This window comes from Haliotis rubra, unplaced genomic scaffold (genome assembly GCF_003918875.1).
Source record: "Haliotis rubra isolate DU_JTF1 unplaced genomic scaffold, ASM391887v1 Scf119, whole genome shotgun sequence".
NCBI classification, from domain to species: Eukaryota; Metazoa; Mollusca; class Gastropoda; order Lepetellida; family Haliotidae; genus Haliotis; species Haliotis rubra.
Genome location: NW_025765103.1, coordinates 2,054,909 through 2,079,535, shown reverse-complemented (window position 1 = coordinate 2,079,535; position 24,627 = coordinate 2,054,909). Strand labels below are relative to the sequence as shown.

Here is a 24,627-nt window from a genome sequence, read left to right as displayed (position 1 = left end):
CGGTTAGACGCAGTATCCACTGGACCACGGGGGAGATGGGGAAACAGTAGCTATATACTGCTGCATTTCATGCGGTCCGACAAGTGCAGGACGCTGATATAAAGGAGAGTTCCGGCAGCTTCTCCAGTGACTATTCGGGTGAGACGTGGTCTTCAGCCAACCACGCTTCTCACTGTGTGGCTGTATTGTCGGACATCATACAAATTTGGTTCATGACGTATAAATCGCAAACCGTGCAAAATACGACGGAAATCGGTCCGTGCATTTAACACTGGCGAGAGAGTGAGTGTTATGTGTAACATTGAAGGTATGATCTTGACGGCGGGTCAGCGTGATGTGAGTCAAAGATCCAAAGAGACGCGAGTTGTAGAAGTTTAACTCTTTGGAGAAACTTTGATGAATATGAGTCGAGAAAATGGGTATGATTTTAAACATGAACATTATAAAAATATATGTAAAAAAGGAAAAGATACATAGATATACTGTACGCTAACAGAATTAAAGAGTGAACTATGTAAGGAATGACTCAGGGTATTTATCCTGTGAAACACTGGAACATCGAGGATAACCCTCCCCCCTGTATCTGGAACCAAGAACCAATGGCCGGGATCTCTGGACTCATAAACCACGATCGTACATTCATTGTAGTGTTTCAAACAGTGAAGAAGACTACTTTTGTCAAGAGTTAAAGAGCTCTCCGATTAAAATGTCATGTTGAGTGTGAATGTCAATATAAAACCACTCTCGACATTAGCATAAATTGATCTCATTTCTGGATTGTTTCGCTTTCATGAAATATAACTTATTCATGCTTCAGTTTGGAAGTAGTGTTCCAGCATTCAGGTTTGGAAACCGTGTAAAATGTCATTATTTAGTATTACGATGTGGCGTAAGTCCGTGGAGCAACAATCAGAGTAACTCAGTTGGCTGTTACTAATGCCTCCCCCGGGTATTACAACGTGTGGGTGTACTCGTATGTGTGATAGAGAGGCAGTATTGATCAGCTAGCCATTTACAGAAACCACACTTTCCGTGTTCCTGTAGTTCAACCGTGACATAATCTGGTTATCAGTTTCTGCCAGCTATGATTTTAATCCTTTCCTTTTGGATCAATCATTTTCGTTGTTACCAATCGTTTTATCAGCAACCTGATTTGACTCATTTGAAGTTATCTTTTTGTCATTGGGATATTTGCATTGAATAAAACCTGTGTATGAATGTGTAAGTGTATGAGGGCGTGATTGCTCAAAGCAGGTAGAAGTGATGTGATGTAGGGTGCGGGCATATCTCTATTTACGACGAAACCCGTTCCCTAATCGTAAAAATTACCCGTGGTGCTATTCCGGCTGTATCATATGCACGTATTTATGTATTACTATGAAACAGGTGAGTCGCGGGAAACATATGTGTTACCTGTGATCAAACGTACCACTGAACCACAGATACACACGCACACGTACACGCACATACGCTTGCGCATCACTGATGGAACTGCCTGATGCAAGACATCATTTTATATTATTCCAGACTTATACTGAACCCATGCAATATGAAAAGAACGGCACTGTCCGAGTACCATAGGCTGGCAATAATAGCTAATGGCGCTTTATAAACTCTTGTACTATAACACCTTTGTCTTTTGGGTTGTTGCTGTTGTTTGCGATACACACCTAAGGTCCGACTTAATTACGTATAATGCATATCTATCAGCTGATACAGCCATTCAGGCAAGTAAAAGCGACAAACCGTCCATTATAAACCCTGTTAAAGGCGGAGTGCACTGTTCTATTCCTGCCATATCCGTCTTCGTCGGAACTTGATTCAAACAAAATAAGTCGTTAGTTAGAACGTACTATACCCTGAACAATAGACCTATCTGACACTGATCTCACAAAACATCGCGCAGGTTATTGTCACGAAACCTCACATGCTGATCTAAGTAACCTTTCTTCTCGTTTCCTGTATCGGAAGCTGTTAATGCCCGTCATCGGAAATACCCCTTCCCTTCCTCAGTGCTGACAAGTTTGACCGTGGGATGGACGGATGACCATCGCCATGGGGTAGAGTAATGAGAGCCTTTTTTCTTCTCGTTGTTCTTCCATGGCGTGAATTCGCCTCTGTACGATGACACCTCGTGAAGAATGTCTTCGACATTCCAAGAATATGGCATATTGCCTCTGTAGTAAAGAAAACCCTTTATCACTAAACTTTCAACGTCACCCGCAATACATAGAGAATTGAACTGCAGTGCTCTTGATACCTGAAATCACCAGATGAAGGTGTTCCTGGCTTACCTAATTGTTTCAGTATTCTCTCATACGTGTCTTCACATATATCATATCATCGCGAGGGCGATATTTCTTACTGATCCCACGAAATTCCGAAATATGAGTTACTGTAAGAATATTTTGTATTCTAAAGTCAAGTTGTTTTCTTTTCACATGTTTGAGATGATCTTACATTTAATAGGGTGAATGACAGCACAACATTAATTTTCACACAGATTTCTGATCGACTGAAACATTTGGGACCTAACCATTTGATGTAATTTACGAAGCATTACATGAAATTACTACCAACGGATTGTGGCCATGTGGTCACCCCCCTATGCAAAACGTAGAATTATCAACTGTTGTAATTGTTAGCAAACACCAACAGTGAGTAGTGTGGGTCTAGCAGTAGACGTCCAGCTCTAGGGTAGATGTGGAGATAGGATGTTCTGTTGTTGCTGTGTCAGGCAGCTAGTTGATAACCGCAGTTGCAGCTATTGGATTTTCTGATTCATTTGTGCACAGCCTGTAGGCAAGGATCAACCCGATCAATTCAGCAGTTTCAACTCACGTGACATCAAGTTAAAAAGTTAAAGTAGCTAAATTATGACAACATGACCGTAGCGACAATGCCGCCATGTTCTGACAGCCTTCACCTCAGCTTCAGATCTGGCGACTGGCCGAATGCAACTTTAACATAGAAATGAAGGAAGTTGAAAACCTCAATCATAGGTCAAGTGGTCTTTAAAAAAATGACTTTCAGTTTCAAATCAACTTTATGTTTTCAAATTGAGCGCCATAATTGCAATTCGACTGCAACAACACTTGCCTGACAACAATCTAGGGAACATACAGTCCCTCAGTTTGCAATGTAGTTTGTCGCTCATTAAGCCATATTAATTTCCATTCAACGCAAACACCCTAAATGAAGCATGTGTATGTTTCGATCGGGTTGTAAATCTCCCGTCTCACTGGGGCGATTTGCAATTTACAATGTAGATGCTTCTTTCTATGAAAGGGATATTAAGTATTGTTAACTCAGAGTGAATCTATTTTAATCATGTTTATTACCATATGGTAGATATATTCCTACCTTAAAACAACATACAATCTGCACCTACACCCCTGTTACCATTGTCACCATTTCATCATATTTTCACGCACCAACGTCTCATGACTGTACTTGAGGAATACACGCCATGTGTCAGTCAGGGCAGTCGGGATACATACATTTTCAGTTATATATATAGTTTGAATATGCAATCGGAAACTTGAGTCACTTTGGTTAAACATTGTTTCTTTTTGTTACGGTCGACACAACGTGCAGTTATACTGATAGTAGTCGCGACCTGTCCAAATATTCCTCAACAATACTTCTTTTCACAGGTTATCAAAACAGCCAGTCCTTTGTTTCTTCACCTCATGTGCCTCGGTGCTGTCATCATGTGCTGCCATGTAAGTATGATCATATTTTACTCTCGTAAAAGGTTGATCATATTCCACCCTATGTTACTATGATCATCTTTACCCTAGGATCATTGTCTTGACAAGTAGGTATAATCATTTCGACCAATATCTTCACTGTTTCACATGACCCTTGCAGTAGCGCGGTGTGATCATTTCACCCTACCTGCCAACAACATAACTATCTGCCTTGCAGTGAGCGGTGACGTATCATCACATGTCACCCTACCTGCCAACATAGCTATCTGCCTTGCAGTGAGCGGTGACGTATCATCACATGTCACCCTACCCTACCTGCCTTGCAGTGAGCGGTGACCAACAGCGGTGACGTATCATCACATGTCACCCTACCTGCCAACATAGCTATCTGCCTTGATGTCCATATGTGGCAATCTGTGAGATAAGGACACCGTTATGGACATCTCCATTACGACTTAGATATGGAGGAGACGATATAAAGTCATTAAGCAGACAATATGTCTGTATGTATGTCCCACTGTTCCAATCCCATTTCCGGTCCAAATATAATCACTGACGTCCATCAAAGTATTGTTACAAAACATGGTCATTACCACTGCTAGATCAATAGAGATAAACATAAATCTGAATCTGGGCTTCGGCGGATTATATTTTCGGACTGGTTCCCATGACTCCCAGGCTGCCCAGCTTGTTACCAGTAGGTATGTTTGAACTGAACACAGACCAAGCTTCATGTCATCTGGACTGGTGCCGACAATTGAATATATATACACCCGTGCATTAATTAAGCACCACCCTATTTTGAAAATAAGATCTGATGCTACAGAAAAGTTAGTGTTTACAGTTTTACAAATACCATAACCTTTTCTATTCTTCATAAAAGAATATGTTGATGAAAATGTGATGGGGCTGAATTTTTACCCAAAATAGCTATTCCTCTCCTGCTCAAACTACACAGTTCTGTTATATACCAAGATGACATTTACACATCAAGTAAGCTTTAATTATGCATAATCATCAAGATTCAGACCTTTTTCCAACAATTCCAGATTGCTAATTGACAAAAACTGGAAAATGCCACATTAAATATGATTTGGGAATAATCTTTAATGATTTTGAGTTTATTGTGTTGCATAAACACTTCCCCTTGCCGGATATTGATAATTACAGCTAAAATCTGTTTGTTTTGTTTGTAAAGCAACTTTTACTGCATTTTAAAATTTTATTTTTTTTAATTTGACTGTAACTTTTTCTAAATCTTAGTTTACAAACTTTCATCCATTCACAGTAAAAAACGAATTTTTAGGCAACATAACAATCAATTATTACTTTCACTTTTCAAAGTAAGGTAACTTGTTTTTGGACAGAATAACACCTGTTTTAAATATAGGCAATTATCCTAATTAAATTACATGGTAATTTCAATGATGTTTTGGTTTTTGAGATGTTAAATGCTTATCAAATTATAAAGGTTATTTTTTGGAAAGAGTTTAGAATTTCATTTCAGACAAAATCAATTGGTAAAAATACAGGGTGGTGCTTATTTTATGCACGGATAATAGTGGCTAATGATTTCTGTGTGGACATCTCTCGATACATTCTGCTCTGAATAAAAATAACTCAATATTATAGGGTGCAATATTTTTTAATATTTACTATATTTAACAAAATATTCAGCAATATGTTAACGTAAAACCAAGAGACGAACTCGTACCTGTTAGCCTTGTCCTCGTATGCTGTGTGGTGATGCAGAAACAATAGCAAATGTAGGATTATTGTGTTGAATAGGGAAAAGTAGAAAGTTGCACAACTCCTTAATATTAGTGAAATCAATGGAAGATCCCTAAATAGTATATTATCAACTCGCATAGAAGTAAAAAGTGTGCTAATGTTAGATGACACGCGTAAAGACAGTGGGGACGACAAGCTCGGTTACAGATTTACCAGATTAATTGGAATTATCTGGCCTCTTGTATGACGTTTTAATATGCCATCAGCTAAAGGCAAATGTCCCAGTATCAGGAAAGAAGTTTCAGTGGTACCAGTACACACAATGGGCTGTGTAGTGACAAAATTATAAACCATTAGCAAAAGTAGTCCGACCGAAGTTTTTTTAAAAACGAGTCTTGAAACACGTTTTTAATTTCATTAAACACAACGACGTATTGACGAACTTATAATCTGTCGCTATTCTTGGAGATTGTTCTGCTTACCAACTTACATCTCTATAAATTTATTTGGATAGTATTGGATAATGGTTAGGAGGTGAGAGCAGTATTTTGTGACATCAGTAAAGTGTTTGATAAAGTATGGCATAAAGGGATAGTATGAACACTAGGAGCTTGCGGCATCCATTGAAATTTACGTCAATGGTTTCGTAGCTATCTCGAACTCAGGGTACAGAAAGTAGGCATGGACAGTTATACTCTGTCAGAAATTATGCACTACCAACTGCGATTTGGTTACGGAAACGCGAAGGCTTATGAATATAAACAATATATCACAATTAACCCTTCGTGTTTCTGTGAACATCCATGGGAACATTCTGTACATTGCTGTTGCATATGTTCAAAATGAAATGAATAAAATATCCATTATATTACTGTATAAAAGGGTTTGATATAAACTAGATTCTATTAGGTAACGATTAAGAAATCACCGGTAATATTCCAGCTAAATGGCGGCGGTCTGTAAATAATCAAAGATCCAGGTTAGAATTGATCTTCAGCAACCCATGCTTATCGCAAGAGGCTCGCTGACTTGGTTGACCCAGGTCATCGTATCCCACTTACGTAGATCGATGCTCATACTGTTGATCACTGGGTTGTCTGGTCCAGGCTCGATTATTTACAGAAAGCCACCATATAGCTGGAATATCGCGGTCGGTGGAAAAGGAGGATGATACTTGTTCATCGTACTTTATGGTACTGCTTTAAACAGTAAACGTGTTTCTAATGTACAACGTCACCCCTTGCAGCCACGCTTACTACGGCTACAGCGATGAGAGATTGTGAAACAATTGTCGGAATATGTTGAAAAAACTAAATCGCACGAATGTCCGTTCTGAACATTGCTTAAGCATGAGGGAGGACAACACGTAAGAAACAGGAAGCATGTATCACCCAAACTGTGAAAGTATAGATTTACGATCTTGTATAGAGCTTAGAACCCGTTAGTAACAATAATTACCATCGTGCCAGGTCTTTTATTTCGGTACTAGACCCTGAGCTCTTTCTTTACACACATTGTTCTGTCGGTGTTCTCATTGCATTAGTTGTATTGTCAGTGTTCTGTACGCCCATTTCTGGTGTTCCCCGCCATGATATTGCTGGATTATTGCTCAAAGCGGCGTAAAACAAACTCACTCACTCAGTCAGTCAGGGTTCTGTACACATGGGTCGTATTGTCAGTGTTCTTTGTCGGTATACATGTTGTATTGCCAATGATTGTTTACACGTGAGCTGTCGTCACCAACGTCATGTTTCCACCTTGTGGTGTTGCAGGGGTTTGTGCTGTACAGGGAGCCGAGTGATGTCAGCTGTACTATAGAGATCTGGCCATTCCACTGCGGCTTCAGCATCATGTACGGAGCCCTTATACTGAAGACATGGAGGTACGTGTGCACTCACCCATGAGTGAGTGAGTAGTGTTTTACGCCGCCATCGTCAATGGTCAAGTCATGTATCATTGCGAGTATGGGTTTTACATACTTGTTTGCAGATATGGAGCGAAGACTTGAACCACTAGACTAACCGACAACCCACACAGTCTACACTTTACTTTTAAATCCAACATCTGCGCTACTGACGGTTGTTTCCAAAATGCGTGTTACCCTGATTCCATTTCAATACATTCTCTAAACAAACAAATATTTACAAAATCTTTTCCACAGAATGTTCCATTTCATTCAGCAATGTTAAAGAACAACATATTGTTCAAGGAACGGCATAACTATTTTAGGAATCGAAAGCTTGTATGAGTCCACCCATCGCTCATGGCGGTGTGTGGTCGTGTATAGAGTTCGGGTCACAAATCAGTTGAAGTTAAGCAACGTTGAGCGCGGAGAGTCCTTGGACGGGTGACCGTGTTTGGCAGCCTGACCCCTGAGAGTTCCTTGGACTTCAGCGAAGCACATGTGATACATGTGGTCTAACCTTAAGCAAGTGATCATGAGTTTGTTCAACACTGCCAGAAAATGGGTACCAGGTGGGACCTTCTAGCGCCTCACAGGCAGCTTAGGTTATCCAGGATAATAATAGCGTAAATATTCTGTATCGCCTTAGGCAAGCCTTAGGGTGTGGAATAGGCGCGTTATATATATTCATTTATTATTACTTATTATATCGCAAGATAGTAATCTTTCATCTGAACTGACCTTCCATAATAAAATAACTATTAGTTGTTTTATCCAGTATGATCAATGTAAGTCAATGTAAGTCAATGTATGTCATTTTTTCTTCACCCGAAACAGGTGCAGCTTGAAAAAGCTTGTTCGATGTTCTCCCATTCATAAGAGCAACACTAATGTACTGTTATTGACCACGAAACAAACACATCTGTCTTTTGGTTGTTAATAATACAGCCACACCCGCATATAGTTATACCCACACCAGTACCGTCACACGCCATTATTAACATATCAAAAGCTTACTTGCCAGGGCTGCTTAAGACCATTAGTAAACAGGTTGATTAAACGGATTTTATATGTCCTTATATGGAGCATCCAGACAACGACAGTCGCTTCCTGTCGGTCACAACCAGTTGTACTCATGCGTTTCCGTACATCAATAATGTTTTCCACCATGTTGCCTTTGTTCTGAAGGAGTCTTCTCCTGGCACGGACAGACATATCCTTCAGTTTACACTTTACGTTGTTATGTTGTCAATATGTCCACTTCTAACTAATGGTGTATGCCACACCCTCATCCCCCTCTCGAAGTCTACGGTATATCAATAAATCCCATCAAGACGTCGAGGTCGTATATATGAAAGCCCATCTCGACGTCCTTGTATATGTAAAAGCCCATCTCGATGTCCTTATCGTATATATGTAAGCCCATCTCGAAGCCCTTTTTGTATATGTGAAAGCCCACCTCGACTCCCTATTTATATATATGAAAGCCCATCTCGAAACCCTTTTTGTACATATGAAAGCCCATCTCGACGTCCTTATCGTATATATGAAAGCCCATCTCAAAGCCCTTGGTGTATATATGAAAGCCCATCTCGACGTCCTTGTTTTATATATGAAAGCCCATCTCGAAGCCCTTGTTGTATATATGAAAGCCCATCTCAAAGCCTTGTTGTATATGTGAAAGCCCATCTCGAAGCCCTTGTTGTATATATGAAAGCCCATCTCGAAGCCCTTGTTGTATATATGAAAGCCCATCTCGACGTCCTTATCGTATATATGAAAGCTCATCTCGACGTCCATGTTTTATATATGAAAGCCCATCTCAAAGCCCTTGGTGTATATATGAAAGCTCATCTCGAGGTCCTTGTTTTATATATGAAAGCCCATCTCAAAGCCCTTTTTGTATATATGAAAGCCCATCTCGACGTCCTTATCGTATATATGAAAGCCCATCTCAAAGCCCTTGGTGTATATATGAAAGCTCATCTCGACGTCCTTGTTTTATATATGAAAGCCCATCTCGAAGCCCTTGTTGTATATATGAAAGCCCATCTCAAAGCCTTGTTGTATATGTGAAAGCCCATCACGAAGCCCTTGTTGTATATATGAAAGCTCATCTCGACGTCCTTGTTTTATATATGAAAGCCCATCTCGAAGCCCTTGTTGTATATATGAAAGCCCATCTCAAAGCCTTGTTGTATATGTGAAAGCCCATCTCAAATCCCTTGGTGTATATATGAAGGCTCACCTCGACGTCCATGTTTTATATATGAAAGCCCATCTCAAAGCCCTTGGTGTATATATGAAAGCCCATCTCGAGGCCCTTGTTGTATATATGAAAGCCAATCTCGAAGCCGTTGTCGAATATTTGATATCCTATCTCGAAGCCCTTGTCGAATATATGAAATCCCATCGCGATATGTCTGGAATCCCCTTCGAAGTCCACGTCTTATATGAGAAATCCCTTTTGGAAGTGCTCAACGTATGTCCCCGAATCCCATCTCGAAGTCCTCTAAAGTCAGAAATTATATCTCTATGTCCTCGTCGTATATGTGATATCCGAATCCCTATATCAGTACAAGCCCACTGGCTCGTAGTGTAATCATTATAAAACATTCTTGTCCGCGGGTACATTACACAAGTTCATGTATGTATTGTATATCTTATCATTGTTCTCAGAGGACACGGCTTTAAGGAAGTAAGTCGCAGATAACGATCTCAGATATCCTGATACATAATTAGGGCTCATAGTGTTTCACTGCTCACAGACTAATAACTGCTGAAATTCATTTGCAACACAGGTGTCATACAAAATGGGCATAATCTCGGTCTGTATATTCCTCTCGGGTTACAGCAAAATGTTGAAACAGCTGATCAAATGTCAAGAACAGTGCTACAGTGACTCTGTACTATATATTTAGTCTGTGGGGAATTGGAGTAATTCAGTAACCCATTGTCGATGAAGATGATCTTTGCTTAAAAGTAGATATTGAAAAGGTGATCTGTTTGGACTGAAGGTAATGCAGTACATTCCACTGATGTCCGCATGCCCCATGCTCCCGTGGGTACCGAAGTACAATGTGTCCCAGCATCTCACTGAGTGACCCCCATTTCTGGTGTCCCCCCGCCGTGATATTGCTGGAATATTGCTTAGAGCGGCGTGGAACCATACTAACTCTATCACTGACCACTAAACGGGGAACTCGTAGGAAGTCGTGGTAGACCAGGTTTCTTGCAACGTGTGCTAGCTGGAAGAGGTGGCTTAATGGTTCGGGTGGTCAGACTCGCTAGCATGGGCGGTGACATTGTAACGGACTCACACGACTTAATAATAATTGATTTGTAGAGCGCCTATTTCCAAAAGATATTGCTCAATGGCGCTATGAAGAGAAAAGATTGTAGACAATGTCTATGGAAAAGAGAGTTTGAACAGATGAGTTTTGAGGGCAGTTTTGAAAGCATCAGCAGATTCTATTTCTTTTAGGGTGAGTGGTAGAATGTTCCAGAGATAGGGGGGCTGCAGCAGAGAACGCTCTTGATCCCAAGGCTGTTTTGACGTGAGGCTGTGTAAGCAGTAGGGAGTTTGATGAGCGGAGCAATCGGCTTGGAACATGGAGATGAATGAGGCTTTTAAGATATTGAGAAAACATGTTTTCATAGATGCAGCTGTGTGGACTTGGATAATTGCTCATAATATATATATATCAGTCATTGGATTGTGTGGTCCAGATTTGAAGGACCACAAGTCACCGTTATACTGCCGGAGACCTGGAATATTGCTGAGTATGGCCTCACCCAGGGTCGTTTGTCTTCGACTTTATTCATACAATACAATAATGATGAACATTTCGCTAAGATTAGAAGCTGTAACAGTATACATGAATGCTATCGTACTGGAGCAGTTTACATTTCACACTCATTTGCATCCTCCGGCTTCGACAGACATTGATTGCTCGGTCAATGAATATAATCCGTACCTGCCGCGTGGTGTGGATACCTTAATCAAGTCCCACCAGGAACGCGTTAGGGAGGGCTGCACGTGACACGGGCCACAACTCAAAGTCATATGATGCTGTTTGAAGCCGTAGAAAGAGTATGATCGACTGTAATTAATTTATAACCTTTTAACACCAAAGGCTGGAGCTGCTGGAATAGTGTTTGCCATACAGGGGTGCTGGTTGTTGGAAAGCCATCCACACGTCATACAGAATCTCGTGCAGAGTTCTTTTGTCAATCTGAACTTCATGCATAAATCTAAATATGAACCGGTCTCTTGTAATTCTAGTTCAGGTCGGTAAATCAGTGGTAGAGAGCTTGCTATTTGACAAATTATTGGGCGATATAAGATAACCAATTCACCTGAAGCTGAAGTCAAACTTCATGGTCCGATTACTTTATGTTTGATCCAATCCGAGCAGAAATTCCCATTCATATACATAAAGAAACAGATGAGCAATAAGGGAAGGACAGCTAATGCTCATTGGGATGCATACTTCATTTAATGGCTTGACAGAAATAGTCCAGTAGAAATTGTATGAAACCCGGACATTTAGTATAACCAGCAAATTGTTTGACTAAATGTCCCCCAAATAGGGTACTTCTTCACCATGGAAAACTAAACCAAAATCAACCTTGGGGAAATTGTCATTTTGGGGCAAAATCCTAAAAAAAGATGAGAAAATCGTTAATACATATAGGTAATTTACATATAGGTGTGTGGTCGGTAGTTAGAGTGATTTCCAGTAGAAGACAAACAGGTTGTTTAGAACGATGGCTGGTGGTATATCTTATAATTTTGCCAATCTGAATTTGGTTTCAGTTACATTTGCAGCAATAAATTCGAACCTGACTTGCTAAACCGTTTTATCTTACCTATACTTTGATTGGTCACGTTTTGATAAATGCCCACGCTCCCCGCTGCAGTGGTTGTAGTTATTGACCCCTCCGTCATGGCTACATTACATTACATTATACTACATTATATTACATTATACATGTTTGTGTGCTGTTTAAGCTCTTTACAGCGAGATGGATGTATATAGTATGTATATAGAACATTGCCTATTGATATACGTGATGCACAGGCGTACACACGTTCATATTTAAGTAAGTAAACGCATCCACGAAAACTGGTGTCATGGATGCATGTTTTGATGACATGTGACATGTGATCATCTGTGATCACAGAAATCGTGCCGTGTTTGACCATGATAGTCAACACTAACTGTTAATTAGTTTCAGCACCTATTGGAAAACCGTTATTGTCTCCTTTGCAACTGATCTGTAATGCTAGGGTTACACTATATGTTCCGTTTCCCCGAAAAGTTTTGTTCGGTTCTGCTAAGTTTTCTCACGGTCTATCACGGTATCCGTGATGGGCCGTTGGGACAAACGGGCTGCTCAGTCCCGACTCAAAGGCGCACTACGGTTCGGCCCGCAGTCCATTACGTTATGATGGGTTCCCTCACGCTTCTCAAGGTTTTGACACGTTTTGCGCGTTCTGTCAAGACTTTTTACGGATGAAACGTGGACGCCGGCCAGCTTTGGAGCACGTTTGTGCCCACGGTATAAAAAAAGGCCTCCCGGCAATAGCAGCCATTGTCCTTGCGGCAGCATGAAGGCCAGCAACTTATGCAGAGAGGGAATGCCAGAGAACGCAACGTGCCGTGCCTGGATGCGTCCTGATAGAACGGGACGATCCGCTACCACACAACCTACCTTGCCGTGAGAACCGGGACAAAACGGGCAGCAGGGGTGAAACAACCGTGACAAACGCCAAACAAACGTGGCCGAACGTGACAAAACTTGAAAGGACCGTGAGATACCGGTAAATACACATGCCTCCCGTCCCACTGCGGACCCACTACGAACCGTCCACAAGTTTTGTTTCAGCCGATTCCGTGCTGTAACGTTTTGTTGAGTTCTCTGACTGCCGTGGCAAATTTCTGAACAGTTTAAAGATCTAGTACGGCATCCACGGCAATCACGGACTGTAAGGTTTGCTCATTCAGTCCGCCGACGTTGTCTCACGTCCATCCCGGTTTGTCCCCGTTCCACGACGTTTCGGCGAAACCGGTCTGCCATGGCCGCCGGGAACAGTGTAACCCTAGCATAAGGTCAGAAATAATGTAACCAGTAACAGACACACTTCAATGTCAGCGTTTGGAAACAGCTCCTTTGGCATCTTGTGTCGGCTATTTTGATTTGTATAAACCAGGAATATACTTCGACACAATGTCTCTGTTATATACTATTTGCTGTTCTGTTGCTAATGTCAGTGTTTTCAGTGTGTGCGTATGCCTATCAAGGACTCTGCTCTATGTTGTATGACCAACTGTGAAAGTGGTCAGTCAGTTCGTTACAGATGCTTGCCTTTCTTCATCTGGGATAACCTTTAACTTTAGATTTATATGCAACATAATAATTGAGGTATCGCACTAATTGCTGCTGGACTTTATCCCCTTCTAAACCACATGATGAGGATTGTGACTTTGATTGTGATTGTTAGTTTAGTGCATTAGAAAATCATTATCACCAGAAACATCTCATTCTATTTCAGGATAAAGAGGGACTTTCTTTACTGTCGTTTCTGTAACGAGTACGATATAAAACGGCCATTCACAGCGCTCGTAAATAAACCAAGCAGTGCGTCAAATCAAAGAATCTCTAATGAATTTCATCCCAAAAAAATCGACAAAGCCTGAGGATATTCTTTTCGCGTGTTTGTTATGTTGGTGACAATTAATGTTTGTAGTAATAGCAACTGGCGGCATTCGAGTGAATACCAATAAGGTGACGTTCTTAGGCTAGACAAAGTCGTGGACGATAGCATGAGCACAGCTGCAGACCGTCTGAAAGATCTGTCATACAGACCACAGACGAGAGATGGACAAGCTAGAACAGTCTAATCTGGTTTAAACATATTTATTTCCAAAAGAGGAACCGGATTGGTAAACAAGCAGTATGGTGCTTATATGAATACCGCTCCGGAATACAGATATATTATAGATATAATAATCGTACGGAGAAAAACATGATATCAACAAACAATAAACAATAGCTTTCTGGAAATGTAACAATCATAAACTGTAACATGCCACTTTTAACGTTAGAACCATTAGTGTCGGAAAATACTTAATAGTAAGTGCAATTTCGTTTATATATTACAACTCAAATCTGCCTGACAGTACAATGAAAGAATGGATAGATTCTAATAATTCAAGATTACCTTTAGTAGATCCATGAGAGTGGCCGTATAGTATTGATTTGATGTCATATCCTTTAGTATAGAAGTGCATTTTATGTCTTATGTCAGTGTAATTAACGCACGAAAAGAAATAGTGAATTGGATCTTCATAACAGTAGCCACAAGAACAAGAGGGATTTGAGGATATAAATCGTTGATATTTATGTGCGTTTAAATCGCTGCAAGCGAGCCTGAGGCGTGAATGGATAATCTGACAGAATCTTGTTCCAAAGCTTAAATTGAAGTAATTTTGACTATTATTCTTATTTGACCCATTAATCTGTTTCTTAAAACTACCCAAAGTAGCCGTTTCTCTATAATCGGTAGACAAACAATTCCACAATCTTACTGTATCTGGGAGAAATGACTTAGCATAATTTGCACTTTACTATCGATAGTTTGGAGCTTCAAGCGGTCTCGAAAAATGTAGCTTGATGTGTCAGATACCTTAGGAGGGACGAGATCACTCAGATATTTTGGAGTAAAATTATTAACCATCTTATAGAAAAACGTTAGTTTTTGGATGTATCTTCGAGTACATAGTGGTTGGAAGTTTGTCTCATCATAAATTTTGTTGTGACTCGTGCCGCGAACAGCACCGCCCGCAAATCGTTCTAAGTGCATCAAGATTAAGTTTTTCCAGTGTTAGTGCTTGCTGTTTGGTACAATTGTCCCAGATGTGACAACAATAGTCGAAAATAGGTAAGATATATTGTTTGTACATTGTTTGTAAAGTTCCACGTGAGAGACGATATTTAAAACCTCTAAGACAGTTTACCATGGGTGCAACCTTTTTAGCGATACAGTTAACATGATCAGTCCAGGAACAATCGTGCTGTAAAGTAAGTCCCAAATGTTTATGGCTATCAACGTCATTAATATTACCATCCTTCATTGTTAAGTTTCGTTCTGGGATGGGCTGAACTTTACGAGATAATAATTGAGTATAGAATCTGTTTTATTAAACCACATGATGAGGATTGTGACTTTGATTAACTTGCCAGTTTAGTCAGCCCAATCAGAAATTTCTATTTCAGGATAAAGAGGGACTTTCTTTAATGTCGTTTCTGTAACGAGCAGATATAAAACGGCCATCAGCGCTCGTTTATTATGCGCAAATAAAGAATCTCTAATGAATTTCATCCCCAAAAATCGACAAGAGGACGTGTTTGTTATGTTGGTGACAATTAATGTTTGTAGTTCAACGGCATGAATGCCAGACAGACAGACAGATTATTTATTAGAACCTCATTGACATACAATAATCAGCATAATATACAAACATAATACATGAGCCACTCCACTTGGAGAACCCCGGCTAGATTGATCTGTTAAAACCATGTAACCAATGATAAAATCGCACTATGATATGAGAAGCATACCATTTCAATGATTACCCCCGATACATACACACATACATGTAAGACAGACGTCACATAGGGAACATATTAAAACATAAAATATATGACTAGGAATTGTGTCCCCTGATCCCCATTAAGCTTTGTGGAACACCATTGTCAAGTTATACTTGTAAACGTCGTCACTACAACTGAAATCAAATATATGAGACCTGAGATATATATGTGTGTGTGTGTGTGTGTGTGAGAGAGAGAGAGAGAGTGAGTGAGAGAGAGAGAGAGAGAGAGAGAGAGAGAGAGAGAGTTTATAAAACTCTGAGGGGAACTTTAAGACATATTAAACAAGCGGTATGAATAGTATTCAAAACATCTTAGAAGAGGCCTTTTCGTGTCTTTTTACATTCTTTTCAGTATATCCCACCCGAGGCCAAATAATGTTTCCCTGAAACTAACTGTTATTCTACCATGACTTTGAGGTATATTTACTGGATTGTGCTTGGATAATTTTTCGCCGCTTTTAGCAATATCCCAGCAATATCACGGCGGAGGACACCAGAAATGGGCTTCACACATTGTACCCATGTGGGGAATCGAACCCGGATCTTCGCGGTGACGAGCAAATGCTTTAACCACTATGCTACCCCACCGCCCCCAATACGTATTCATGAATGCAATCAAATCATGAGTGGTGTCACCGTTCGGGTTTACGACACTGTTTCTTTCTAAAATTACCCAAACTCTGTGTGTTTCATTTATACTTGTCTTCAATAGTAATTATAATAGTGAAATAATAGCCATAAGTTTCGGACATATGTGACATAACAAGGAAGTTATTTAAATATCTACCGTAGTTAGGGTGATTAAGCGGCTTAGTCGACTCGTTTATTACCGTTATCTGTACAGATAACAGGTACAATGACAACGGTATTGGTACAGGTTTGCAAACATGGTGACAGTGAAATAGAGATGAAGGTAAATGAGGATGTACAATTACTGTTACTAATTAATTCCTTTCTTAATAAACAAGCCTTATATAAATATTTCCCTAAATTTCACAACACTTTAACATTATTAATGCTAAGTAGTTAAATAAGTTTAAATACTGATGGACATTTATAATAAAATGGTTTAATATACATTATTCTATAGTTATGATATTATGGACATTTTAATATAAAGTGTAGTTCATCTTCAATATCATCTTTACACATTTGACATTTTCGATTAACAAGATTTATGTTTTCATACCTACCAGTTTCTATATAGAACAAACTTTATGGATAACATCTTCTTTTTATTCGTGAGTGCGACGTTTCGATACAGATTCTTGTACCGTTGTCAAGCATAATGGGACATGAAGTAGGGGAAAGTATATATATACTGGATGTAACAATGTAACAAAGAAAACAACATAATTTACATAATTGGCTAGGCAGGAAGCTGATGAAGCCAGAGAGTAGACAAAGGACAGGCGTGGAAGCCAATGATGTACAAATAATAATGAGATGTTTATACAGCAGGGTTTATACAGTAGATTGGGCTTGGTGGATGAGTGCATCATAAGCGGATGGAATGAAGTATCCTTGGTCTCGGTTGATGGTGGGCTTTTGGCGTTTGATGTGGATGGCTTCGGTGAGCTTGCGTTTAGTGAAGTCTGTTTGTTTGTTAGAGAGAATGGTGATGTCAGACCACTCTATTTGATGATTGGGGCTTGCTTTGATGTGGTCGGAAATGGCTGATTTGCTGTCGGAATTGGTAACAGAGGTCTGATGTTCTTTCACTCGGGTGTTGATGGGTCGGGAAGTTTCGCCTATGTAGTTCTGCCCAAAAACATGCCACTCAAATAAGCTACCAGTTTCTATTGCTAAATTATGGGAACTGAGTCTGAATTTATAGGAATTTTTGCTTCCTATAAAGATATGGAATAGATTTACATAAATAATATTGAAGCGTAAACTGGTTAATAATATTTTTATAAATTGCACATTTCGATGAGTTGGACAGCTGACTAAAGATTACCTGAATAGCCTGGTCATTTATTCTTTGTTTTATAACTATTAGATAATCTAGTGGTACTTCCTGCCTTAACCATATTTCACTTAATCCAATATTCGACAAAATACTTTTAACCTGATACGCCCAATTTTTAACACCTCGGGTCTCCACTTCCTCATACAAATACTCATAACGACCCCGTAAGATACTATTGTCAGACACCAGAAGCTTACCCCACGAGGGCATACTTATTTAATACGCATGTAATGTATTAGGCATGTTGAAGATTATCAAAATGGGTACAATTTTATTGTTTTTAAATAGGAATGATTACCCAAGGGCAGTTATTAAGTTATTCTAATAAAACACTTCCAAGAACAATGGACATAACTTTCCCTAGTGGTTTAAGCTGTGAATACGAATGCCACTTACCGATAATAGATAATTTCAACTTCTCCAGAATGAATACACAGCATCCACTAGAAGGTAGAGTTTTGTGGCAGATCATTCAGGACCACGTATGATCAAACCCGGAGTCTGCTGTATGGTGTTGGAGATACTGTGGCTAACAATGCTATACATGGAACAACACAAGGTGGCGGTAGCGGTGCCCAACTTGAAATCAGGTTGGACTGTCACCATCACTGTGATTAAGACTAAATGCCTTATTTAGATCTATTATAGAAGAAGAAGAAGGGTTTATATTTTATAAAGGCCATACGACCAATCATACAAGGTGGTACAATAGTGGTTTTAGTTACCATTTTCACACAACCGCGCTAACAGGAGCAGAATAAACATGTTCTAAGAACTTGACAAAATTATTTATGATGTTAATGTCTGAAGATGTACATATGCTGTGGAGAGTATAGTAATATCCATGGACCGTTTTCGGAATGTAACGCCGACGCATATTATAATTTCGTTATATACCTCTGATTTTCCAACACAGCATGTTTATCTCCTAATTAAATTTAGAACAGAACACGCACACAAATGCTTACAGAATATTAATTAATGGTTGGTCCCCGTATACACGTTCTTTCAGACACAAGAGCAAACGTTCAGTGATCATAAGTAGGGACGAATAATGATTACTATCAGTAATTACCTGGACACAGTGTGCTCGTGACACGTGCAGCAGTAAACAACGTGTTCAAACATGACCATTACATGCTCCGTTATCACGCGGATTGAGGATTGAGGATTGAGTTGTAGTTCCTGTAATCACGACTTGCAATCACCGGTATTTCACAGTCAGAGCGACAGGATACCTTCGTTAGTGTAGATCAATGAACTACCTCCAGTTGTATTCCCGGATGGTGTCAGGTAACACGCACCTTGGCTAGTACAGGTGTACCCGAGTCTTCCTGCTTGACGAGTGACGCATGCACGATCCAATGTCGCTGTACAATATAGCCACAACGCCCCAACAATCGTAGGTCTACGAATGGGAGTTAGGTTTATTGCTGAGATCGCATTGTACAACAACACCCTGACCCTGAGTTTATATTTTACTTTGCATTTCTGAAGGTTTTTTCCAGTTATCTCACTCACTCACTCATTCACCCACGTAAATCTCCCATTCACTCACTCACTCACTCCCGTGACGCATGGCACCACATTTGCTATCCCATAGTTCGCTCTCATAAGCTGAATCTAATTCAACTTAGTATGTAACACGAATTCTGATTGGTCAATGATATAAATTTCCGACCGCATAATCAGCATATACGGTCGCAATCTAAAACCCGATTCACCAAATCTTTTAAATGTATCCCTACACTATGGGGGAAACGCTGTTTTTCAGGGCATTATCATTTGCAGAAGCCCTAGGTCTTCCCGCGTTATAGCTTACGCGTCGCCGATATAACTACATTTGCGGCTATATAACCACCAGTATACGTCCCCAATTCGTCAAACACAGTACAGTTATCTCCTAAATGTATGTACATGGGACAGATTCGTCCAGTTCCACGTGGGTCCTGTTAGGGGATGGGGGTGGTGGGTCGTTGCAAGTCATGCAACGTCGTGTAAACAGATTATCTTCATCATATTTGGCCCTTAATACATAGCAAATGAAAACCTAAACGTGAAATCATCTCTATGCGAATGCAGATCGCCAGCCTGCAAGAGAAACACTGGGCTTGTTGGTTCTGTTTTCGTTTTATTGATGTCAGTGATGTTTTGCAAATGGCAAGGTCAAAACAATATTTTACTTTTACTATTTCTCTTTCAGAATCTCCGTGATTTTCAGCGTGGGTTCAGTGAAGCGAATCAGCCTGCCCGACAAATCCTTGCTACATCGTCTTGTGCCTATTGTCGTGGTCGTCGTGGTGTATTTGTCGTGCTGGACGGCAATAGAGCCGCCACGGGCCGTCACTATCACCGCCTCCAACTCACTCAAGTTCTTTCATTGTGGGCCTACATGGTGGATGTTTGCCATATATGGAGGTGGGTGTGTTTATCTAAGCGTACATTTACATAAGTAAGGGTGCATTTAGCTGTATGTAGATGTACCGTTAGTCATGGCGTGTTTATTATCTTCTCCCCCCCCCACCCCCGTCACGAAATGGGAGGGGATATAGGTTTGAGCTCCGTCCGTACGCGCGAGATGATGGGGACAGATTTTCTCAGAAACCGTTATAGATAGGGAAACCGAATTTGGAATGTGTTTTTAGGACACACATGCCTTGATGGAGTTCGAAAACGGAAACCATGTTACAATTTGTTACAGAGTTATGGCCCTTGTCATGCGTTTCTTGACTTAGTGCACGTTATCCCCAATGCGGGCAGATTTCCTCAGAAACCGTTATAGATAGGGAAACCAAATGTGGTATGTGTTTTCAGGACATGAATGTTGTGGTGGAGTAAAAACACAGGAAGCAAATAGGAATAGAACACTGTGGCGGGGGATACTGATGACCATGCCATCTTGTTATATATAATTTCAATTACAGTGATAGCATGTTATATTTTGGATTACGCCTTCTGAGTAAAGTACAAATTCTAGTACTTTTGGGGGGTTGAGTTCCCTCCGGGATTCCAGTCACAATCTCAGCAAATCGCCAGCACTCAAAGTGGGCGATCTAGCCCACTCAGCCACTGCGGATGAAAGCCCGACAGCTGGTACTCGAGATGGGTACGTGTACTCCACTGACCAGCTGATACTCGAGATGGGTACGTGGACTCCACTGACCAGGTGGTACGGGTCCTATTGCCTAAAGCTAGGAGTACTCAATACCGTAAAGGAAGTCATTCCTGTCCCAAATCTAACACATGTTACTTCTGACCACTCCCTAAAAGGCATTTAGTCTTAATCACAGGGGGCGGTGGGGTAGCCTAGTGGGTAAAGCGTTGGCTCGTCACGCCGAAGACCCGGGTTCGATTCCCCACATGAGTACAATGTGTGAAGCCCATTTCTGGTGTCCTCCGCCGTGATGTTGCTGGAATATTGCTAAAAGCGGCGTAAAACCAAACTCACTCATTCACTCACTTAATCACAGTGATGGTGACACTTCAACCTGATTTCAAGTTGGGCACCGCTACCGCCACCTTGTGTTGTTCCATGTATAGCATTGTTAGCCACAGTATCTCCAACACCATACAGCAGACTCCGTGTTTGATCATACGTGGTCCTGAATGATCTGCCACAAAACTCTACCTTCTAGTGGATGCTGTGTATTCATTCTGGACAAGTTGAAATGATCTATTATCAGTAAGTGGCATTCGTATTCACAGCATATTATGTGACATTTATGGCTATCATCTTGCGATTATAATTAATAATTACTATTGAAGGCAAGCTTAAGCGAAACACACAGAGTTTGTGTAATTGTAAAATGAAATAGTTTCGTAAACCCGAACGGTGACGCCACTCATGATTTGATTGCATACTTGACTTTACTTAAAAATTATTGGGGGCGGTGGTAGCCTCGTGGTTAAAGCGTTCGCTCATCACGCCGAAGACCCGGGTTCGATTCCCCACATGAGCACAATGTGTGAAGCCCGTTTCTGGTGTTCCCCGCCTTGATATTGCTGGAATATTGCTAAAGGCGGCGTAAAACTAAACTCACTCACTAATAAATATTGATTGGTTCGGATAATGTGTTTACATGTGATCATTGCCGGCTGTAGTCATCATATAGGGTCACAGGGTCCAGAATGTATCATAGCGACTACCGAACACATGTTAGAGAGTGAGTGACGTGTTACGCCGCTTTTGGCTATACTTACGCCATTTCATTCATGTAGGCGACACAGTGAGACTCCTTCAGGTATTGAGTTTCTTTGCGTTACATGTCACCATGTCCCCCTCAGCTGAGGCGCTCCTGTTGTTGTTCGGGGTGTACCTGTGTTTCACGGTCAGGAAGGCACCTGCTCACTTCAACGAAAGCAAACACATCACGTGGTCTACGTACAACGCCATCATCCTCGGCAGCTTCATCCTCATTCTCAAGTAAGTGATCAAACGCTTACTTTGTTCTGCAGCTGTAGGCGGAGACACAGGTAACTACTCTAAACTCACTACTCGATAAAACAAGAAAGGCTTTAGCTTCATTAGAATGGAACATCATCAATGTCGTTCTTGGGGTCGTATCCGCTACGGTAATAGTAATGGCAACTTCCAAAAACTCATCTTTTAAGCGTGAGCCTTTGTTTTACCAGAGTGGTGTTCATCAAAAGCATCTATCATCTTTCAAACCTAACGACCTTTTGTCCTCAATGCTCCGATTATCGAGTCAAACTGCCTGCTTACGCTAACTACTATACCTTGATAACTAATGCTCATCAGAGCTTCACATTAATGACTATACGCTACGTATCTTCCCAATTATTATACCTTTCCCTGCTCATACTAACGACCAGTTGATCTCCCTCTGTTAACGCAAAGGTATTGAACTTTACCCCGTCATACTACAACAAATATACCCTACCGCGTCACAATAACAACAATTATATCTTCCCCGTCACACTAACGACAATTATACCCTACCCCGTCGCTAACAACTATTTACCGGTGTCACACTAGTGGTTAAAAGCGTTATACCTTACCCAGTCACACTAACACCCTATTCGATTCCTTACATGGTCATGTTAACAGCTATTATCTGGTGTTCCCTGCCGTGATACACTAACAACTATTATACCTTGGCGTAACAACTAGTCTTTTCATGTCACACAAACCTGTCACTAACAATTATGTCTTCCCCCTGTCACACTAACAACTATTATACTTCACACCTGTCACACTAACAACTATTATACCTTACCCTGTCACACTAACAACTATTATACTTCACCCTGTCACACTAACAACTATTATACCTAACCCACTATCATACTAACAACTATTATACCTTACCCTGTCACACTAACAACTATTATACCTTACCCTGTCACACTAACAACTATTATACTTCACCCTGTCACACTAACAACTATTATACCTTACCCTGTCACACTAACAACTATTATACCTTACCCCGTCACACTAACAACTATTATACTTTTACCCTGTCACACTAACAAACTATTATACCTTTTACCCTGTCACACTAACAACTATATATACCCTTCACCCTGTCACACTAACAACTATTATACCTACCCCGTCACACTAACAACTATTATACCTTACCCTGTCACACTAACAACTATTATACTCTTACCCTGTCACACTAACAACTATTATACCTTACCCTGTCACACTAACAACTATTATACCTTACCCTGTCACACTAACAACTATTATACTTCACCCTGTCACACTAACAACTATTATACCTTACCCTGTCACACTAACAACTATTATACCTTACCCTGTCACACTAACAACTATTATACCTTACCCTGTCACACTAACAACTATTATACCTTACCCTGTCACACTAACAACTATTATACCTTACCCCTGTCACACTAACAACTATTATACCTTTACCCTGTCACACTAACAACTATTATACTTTACCCTGTCACACTAACAACTATTATACCTTACCCTGTCACACTAACAACTATTATACCTTACCCTGTCACACTAACAACTATTATACCTTACCCCTGTCACACTAACAACTATTATATACTTCTACCCTGTCACACTAACAACTATTATACTATATACTTTACCCTGTCACACTAACAACTATTATACCCTTACCCTGTATACTTGTCACACTAACAACTATTATACCTTACCCTGTCACACTAACAACTATATATACTTTTACCCTGTCACACTAACAACTATTATACTTTACCCTGTCACACTAACAACTATTATACCTTACCCTGTCACACTAACAACTATTATACCTTACCCTGTCACACTAACAACTATTATACCTTACCCTGTCACACTAACAACTATTATACCTTACCCCGTCACACTAACAACTATTATACCTTACCCTGTCACACTAACAACTATTATACCTTACCCTGTCACACTAACAACTATTATACCTTACCCTGTCACACTAACAACTATTATACCTTTACCCTGTCACACTAACAACTATTATACCTTACCCCTGTCACACTAACAACTATTATACCTTACCCTGTCACACTAACAACTATTATACCTTCACCCTGTCACACTAACAACTATTATACTTCACCCTGTCACACTAACAACTATTATACCTTACCCCGTCACACTAACAACTATTA

General features: G+C 40.3%; 1 protein-coding gene across 1 annotated transcript in view; it reads left to right on the top strand.

Annotated features, from left to right (window-relative positions):
• The window catches only part of LOC124261060 (probable G-protein coupled receptor CG31760), a 74,915-nt gene that overhangs the window by 35,457 nt on the left and 14,831 nt on the right, over positions 1-24,627 (top strand). The window contains exons 9-12 of the mRNA XM_046695384.1: positions 3,657-3,725; positions 7,217-7,326; positions 20,186-20,400; positions 22,267-22,405. Of these exons, the coding sequence (XP_046551340.1) occupies positions 3,657-3,725; positions 7,217-7,326; positions 20,186-20,400; positions 22,267-22,405 (533 nt within the window). The remainder of the gene's footprint in view (positions 1-3,656; positions 3,726-7,216; positions 7,327-20,185; positions 20,401-22,266; positions 22,406-24,627) is intronic.